At 40.1% G+C, this 7,455-nt stretch overlaps 1 protein-coding gene across 1 annotated transcript; it reads right to left on the reverse strand.

Annotated features, from left to right (window-relative positions):
* Window positions 1-246: 246 nt before the first annotated feature.
* Window positions 247-7,455, reverse strand: LOC121864392 (exopolyphosphatase PRUNE1-like). Its single transcript, XM_042363414.1, has 9 exons — window positions 7,331-7,455; window positions 4,156-4,266; window positions 3,793-3,926; window positions 3,152-3,300; window positions 2,821-2,937; window positions 2,229-2,340; window positions 1,550-1,691; window positions 1,133-1,288; window positions 247-886 (listed from the first exon to the last, which is right to left on the reverse strand). The coding sequence occupies exons 1-9, from the start codon at window positions 7,373-7,375 to the stop codon at window positions 725-727; spliced, it is 1,128 nt and encodes a 375-aa protein (XP_042219348.1). The 5' UTR covers window positions 7,376-7,455; the 3' UTR covers window positions 247-724.

Consider the following 7,455-nt stretch of genomic DNA (forward strand, 5'->3'; position numbering starts at 1 on the left):
CAGCTTCCACCACTAACAATTGAAATATAAACAGTTGATTTAGCCTGAATAACAACAATACTGATATGGTTAAGCCTTTACACGTGTTGCAGTTCTCTTGGAAGACACACTAATGCAGTACCTTATAGTTATCTCAAGACAAGGTATATTAAACTACAGAGAAGCATCATCTGATTAGATTTGGGACATGGTGTTATTGACCTGTTACCTCTGTTGACTGATGTGAGGTGAAGAAAATGTGATCACTTGACTGATGTGAGGTGAAGAAAATGTGATCACTTGTATCCTGGTAATGAGAGGTTCAGTTTGACCCTTCAGTAAATTAATTGATTTCATATGACAAGTGGAATCGATTAAAACCTTGAGAATATATCAAGTTAAAAGACTCTTTCATGGGAATGTTAACTTAAAGCCAAATATAACATGAAACTCTCTTAATGTTTGTTAGTAATAAGAGAAATAAACAGGAAAAATCACGTCAGCCTTCATTATCTTCTCTCAGTCTTGGGAATTTCTGGTCAGGTAGTCTTAACTTATTAGTGGCCAGCCAGTCAGAAGTCCATGTGACCACCCACGTGTTCTAATGGCCAGCTAAAGATTCATTATGGCCAGCCTGTGATTCTTGATGACTAGTTGAAGGTTCTTGTTAGCCAGTCAATGAGAGGATCGGGATGGCCGGGGTTCGTGGCGGCCGGACAGACAGTGAAAGATTTTGGCCGAACAGTCAGATATTTTGTTTAGCCAGCCAGTCCTTGACATAAGGCAGGATGACCTTCCTGGAGGCAGCAGTGTTGCCCTGGAGGAAGGTGGAGCAGCCCAGGATGTTGACGCCCATAGGTTGCAGTTGAAGGCGCCTGTCCTCGGCATTACACAGATGAAGCACCAGCTGTATCACGATTAAGAGTTTCATTAAGACCGTGTGTGTGTGTGTGTGTGTGTGCAAAACAATTAAGGCATTTTGTATGACTTACCAGGTTTACGGTATATATACACACACAAAATGACATGGAGAGCAATCGACATAACAACCTGCCACCCTCAACCTACAACCCCACCTCTACGTCCTCCTCCTCCTGCCTAAGTCTTCCCTGCCTCCCAGCCTCACCGCCTAACAGCTCCCCTTAACACCCACCTCATCTCTAAGGTCGATCTGGGTCGAAAAAACAGCCATGTCCCTGTAGATTGTCTCGTTAGTGTGGTTGGCCCCCAGGATGACCAGGATTTGGTAATCTTGCCTGCAGCAGTGCTTTGAGAGGTCCCTACCCACGTCCTTTCGCTGCAGATAGTCCTGTAGAAGGAATATTGCAATGCAGGGTGATATTTCTGCGTAAATTTGCATGTTTTTGTTGTTGTTGATAAAACACAAATGTAATAGAGGGTTGTTTTTATGTTTAGTAATCACAAACGCCAAGAATTTCACATCTACCAGTATTCAAAGCAACATACAGTCTCCCAGCACTCAAGTATTCAGCATCACCAAAAGTGTCTCTCAGTATTCAGATCCATCCATCCTTCAACATCAGCAGCTACTGTACCACCCAGCACCCACCTTGACCATCATGGGGACGGAAGCAATCCCGATTCTGAAGTCCTCAGAAGAGACCACCTTGACGTCCTTCCTCAGTAGCTGCTCGGAGGTGAGGCCAGATACGTTCGTCTTAGCCTCCACCAGATCTTGGAACACCCGATCTCTGCCACACACCAGGAACACACCTCAATTACCAATATTTTTGGGCCAAGAAATAGGATTCAAGATTCTCAGAAATTAACTAATCGATGGTGGTGACGCATGAACAAAACATAAAAAGGTATATTTGATTTTACGGCTGAGTGAAAGACTGTGGGAATATATTAATAAATTTCCAGGAAGTCAAAATTCAGATTCTCAAGACAGTGACAGAGAGACACAAGAAACCTTCCTTACAGTAGAGGAGTAAGGCTCTGTTACTGATGACGACTGTGTGTTAAGAGGGTATTAGTGTCTAGATGGCTGAGTGCTCTACATATCTTGGACGCTCAAAAAAAATTACCAGAAGATTAGCACCCCAAGCTTATTACACCTGATCATTAAACATCATAACGTTACCTGAGGGGGGTGGGTTTAGTTAGGTTAGTTTAGGTTAGCATTAGGGTGGTTAATCATAAGGTGAAATAAGCTGGAGGGGGAATACTCTTCAGGTGATCCATTTTCTACAACACACAAAGAGAAAACGACGACTATAACTCACTTGCTGAGTAGAGTTGTCAGAGAAAAGCACAGAGTGTTGTACATACGCACATCCTTGGGCGTCATCTTCTTGGCCGCCTCGTTGAAGTTGACAGTATCCAAGACGATCGTCCCTGTGAGATGAAGTATACTAAAGACGAACATTAATGATATCAATCTTTAGTTTAATTAATGACTACAACAGCTAATTTATGATCAAAGACCAAAAAATGATCACCCTCCTTGTGCCTGGTGAGAATAAATACTGGAGCGGCTCGTTCACCTCAAACACTCCCCAGAGGCTTGTCTTACGGGAAGGGTTTGTACACTTGCACGCACCACTGAGGAACGTGGGATACACAATGGCTGTTGAGAAGGCAAGAATCGGAAAGGCACTGCAAGCCACAGTCTCACCATAAGGAAAACCCAGACTTCGAATTATGTAATAAGGAGGAGGCGAAGACGAAGAGCAATGCCTGGCTTCAACACACACACACACACACACACACACCAGACTCATCATAAACAATAAGCCAGACTCCTTGCCCAATGAAAACAGTCCGCCGACATCTCCCTAAACTAATCTCAAGGTTCGGAACAGAAGGAGAACTCACCGTAGAGTAGACTGGCTATGGTGTTATCCTTCAATACGCTGGAATCCTTATCTAGGATCTGTTCGGTTACCAGTGTACAGCAGGACCCTACCGGCTCTACCACCATCCCGCCTGACACTGATATAGCCCGCACGGGAGGAAGAGGAACAAGACAATATATATTAGTAGTGAAGATTAAAAAAAGGTAAATGATAAGTTTAATATAACAAAAAATTCTAAAAACAAAATTGATTCATAATTGCTAATAGTGATATGTTTACCTCTTATAAGTGAATCAAACCCATCAATGACTCACCCCATCAACGAGTCACTTACCCCATCAATGACTCACCAGAAACAGCCGTACGTTCCAGCTTGCGGTGGTCAATAATGAAGACGATATCCGGGTCAAGGTGAGCATCTAAGGGAGGCAGCACGTGATGGTCAACCAGGGTTAGCTTGAGTCCTATCTCGTGTTGCTTAGTTAGATCTATCTCATTCCTGGAGAGGTGAGGAGAGAGGTGGGGGGGGGGGTAGGGACTAGTGAAAAGCAAATCCTCAAGATATTTAACTTTATTTACGAAAATTTCCATACTTACTTGTGATATAATTAAGGTTAATAAGATTACCTTGGGTTATATACAGTGTGGTGTGGATGAAATGTTAACACAGTGTGGGGTGGATGAGGTGTTAACACAGTGTGGCGTGGATGAGGTGTTAACACAGTGTGGGGTGGATGAGGTGTTAAAACAGTGTGGGGTGGATGAGGTGTTAACACAGTGTGGTGTGGATGAAATGTTAACACAGTGTGGGGTGGATGAAATGTTAACACAGTGTGGGGTAGATGAGGTGTTAACACAGTGTGGGGTGGATGAAGTGATAACATAGTATGAGGTGGATGAAATGATGACATACAGTGTGACGTGGATAAAGTATAAACATACAAGTGTGATGGACATCTTTCAAGTGTTGAGTCAGTATTATAGGACCTACCTGAAGATGAGGATGTCTGGGTGAATCTCGTACTTCCCCAGCCAGTAGACCACCTCCGTCTTTAGTGAGTACTCCTCCCTGGCTATGTTGAGGACAGGTATCACACTCATCGGCATCGGGATCACATATGCTTTCTGATGTACAGTACACATACAAAGTACTCATGGACGACGTTAGTACACAATTTATCACGAAGTTCATTTTATAAATACTGTACACTTATATAACAAGGTTGTATCTCCACCACCCAACATCTGCACCACCCAACACCTGCATCACCCAACACCTGCATCACCTAACACCTGCATCACCTAACACCTGCACCACCTAACACCTGCATCACCTAACACCTGCACCACCCACCTGCTGGAGTGAATTTAGGAGGAAGGCGTAGACGGTAGCGCTGACGGCAGAGTCCAGGTCACATGCCTCGTTGCTTAAGACCACGTGAAGTCCCATATGCCTTTGTGACGCCTGTGTGGACGAGGTCATAGGTCATCATCAGGTCATCCTCTCTTAAGGTCGCCAGGTCAACTTCTTAATAGGTTATCATCATCTTACTTGGCAATAATAATAATACTAATACTAATACTAATAATAATAATAATAATAATAATAATAATAATAATAATAATAATAATAATAATAAACTGGCCAGAAGTAATGCCGGTACCACTACAAAATTGTTTCATATCTTTACTGCAATTTCAACATTCCCTTTTAACATTCAATCAGAATTTCGTTTTCATAAATACCAACCAAAAAAAATCATTTCACGAGCTTTGGTATCTTTTGACATGAATTTTGTTTAAGTTTTTTTTATGTAAATAGTATTAACACCAATAACGGAATAATTTAGTTCACCACCAAAAGAAATTCTGTCCCGTACATTTAAACATTTGAATACGTCGAAATAGCTGGACATCCTATCAATGTAAAAATCCTCTTCGCTTCTGAGCAACTTGGAAAAAATATTTGATCAAATTTAGTGTATTCGCGGATTTTCTGTTTACTTGCCCGCCAAAATGTCAACAGTTTAGCTTGACTCACACTCATTGGCCGAAGAATTAGTGACGCCATAATCAGTCAACGAATGAAGGAAGCCATTAGAGAAATATCTTACTTGATTCTCTCATTGGTCAGTGAGTTAGCGACGTCGTAATCAGTCAACGAATGATGGACCTCGAGAGAAATCTATTGCTTTTACGAGGAAGGAAAACCGAAATCGTTCCTCAATCATTACATCTCCGTGAGAATTCGAAATATTGTTTATTTTTTATTTACTTCGTTTTTTTCCTCTTACACTTCGTTAGTCTTACTTAGCTTATCTTTACCACATTATTAATATTATTATTATTAGTATTAGTAGTAGTAGTAGTAAACAGAATGAAAGACTGTACAGGATGGCACTGGCTAGATATATAACAACGAATTTTTAATGTTTTTTGGTGACGTGACTTTCATAAACGTAAGCATTTTTAGAATCATTAATATACTGTTTGTGTGCAAGAATAGATGAGTAATGTACACACACACACACACACACACACACACACATATGGATCGATTAATAACCATACGTTCATTTTATTATTATTATTATTATTATTATAGAAGCGTATACCCTCCATAATGAGTCGTTTTCTGTTACTTCCTTATTTGTGTGTTTATTTAATACTCTAGCCTAGTGCAAGAACAATACGTACTGTAATTTTAAACACTACCGCTTCTTCTCTCCTCACCTCGCCTCTTCTCTCCTCACCTCGCCTCTCTTTACCTCACCTCGCCAGGTTAGGTTAGGTTAGAGAGATACGTCTGTGATATACATTTATCCGTCGAGTTCCTTACCTATGTGTTTATTTAGTCTTATCTGTGTCTTCCTTTATCCATCTACACTACTGTCTCAGGTAACACACCACACTGACATAATTAATCATCAAGAATAGATTTTTCTCCTATTTATCTCATCAATTTAATAAAAGCTCAAAATATGATAGGTAGTTCTTTTTTACACGTCCACAAAATATTATTCAGTACTTTTTTTTTCTATAATATTCTATGTTACTTTAGTTTATCGTCACTCTTAACATAATAACTAGTTATATTCCAGTTCATCTCCAATATATGCACACATCTATGACCTTGGCGTCTGTTAATTACAACTAGCCAGCGTGAGGTAACATCTGTGTGTACATAAGGAGTTCACCACCACCACACCTCTACCTCACAACCAGTCATGTATGGTTTTGATCACAAGACGTCAAATCACCCTGGATGACTGACCTGCACCTCTCAACACCACCACCATCAAGCTTTAACATATCTCTTAGCACACATTATCAAACAAACGCGATATCTTCCCACTTCATTATCACTTCCAAAGACACCGTGTGAGCGAGGCATTGTGTAGTGAGGACAATGGCTCAGGTATAGCGACACATCAACTTAATACCGAACGTAATGGAAGTCACGTTTTCAATGTAAATAAGGAATACAGTAGTTTCTTATATATTCTTTACGTTTGTTTGTATTGCCTCAAGGTTAAATGGCTAACCTAACCTAATCATAAGGATTGGGACTCATTATGGTAGGAGTGAGGCAAGGGCACCAACCTTTATAATACATCTGTTTATGTAAACTATTTTTATTCCTGAGACCTCGTCCGAATAATATCTCTCTCTCTCTCTCTCTCTCTCTCTCTCTCTCTCTCTCTCTCTCTCTCATGAGCTAACATACTAAAAATATTGATACGTCCACCTATATTACTGTTTGCTTTTACTCGTTTGCCTTTAAACTGTAATTCTGATTTGGTAATGCTAATGTATAGCCAACAAGCAAACAGCAGAATTTTTTTTTTCGTCACAAACTGCAAGGCTCACCCGTCTTTTAATTACGGTACACAGTTTATGTTTGTAAGTTTGAAAATATTACAAATATTACTAATACTAATTGTATTCAGACCTATGTGTTGAAATATTATGTTCCTTTAACACTAATGTATATAATTATTGAAGCATCAAGTTGTTTTATCTTTTGAAGCACCACAAAACTTCCCTTATATTTGTATTAAACATTAAATTAATAAATAGTAAAGGAACCACACTCTGTAATCACTCGTCTTGGGAGATGACTGATTGGGGAACTTCTTATCACATGTGTAACTAAGAAAAATATTGCCCGAGATAACACACCCAGTTATTAACAGATGATTCCCAAATAGCAAGTTGGTTTAGGTTCAAAGTAGCGGGTAATAGTAAGGGCCAAGATACTAATCACTCTTCGCCAAGTATTAACAACCCTAGCTACACCAGTCTAACCAGTATACATAGAGGCTACTTAAGCTTAATTTGTTATTCACTGCATAGTATGTGAGACCCACGTCACGACCCATGCATTAAAGAAAAACACAGGCATTTGTCGTGATCCTGAACCTTATTCTAGATGGAACACTTTGTAATAAAAAGCATTTGTAGTGAGGATGTTTAGTCACACCTCTGATTCTATATACTGTAGCACCAAATGTGTTATAACTACTTACCAAGGTTCTCTTTGTAGAGGCCAGATAATTTAAAAATGACGACATAGCTTGTATGTTTAACAAGCTTCACAGGAATGAAGAGGTCTTGTGCAGGAGCTCTTGACCACAACACAACACAGCTGACG

This window comes from Homarus americanus, unplaced genomic scaffold (genome assembly GCF_018991925.1).
Source record: "Homarus americanus isolate GMGI-L3 unplaced genomic scaffold, GMGI_Hamer_2.0 scaffold43707, whole genome shotgun sequence".
NCBI lineage: Eukaryota > Metazoa > Arthropoda > Malacostraca > Decapoda > Nephropidae > Homarus > Homarus americanus.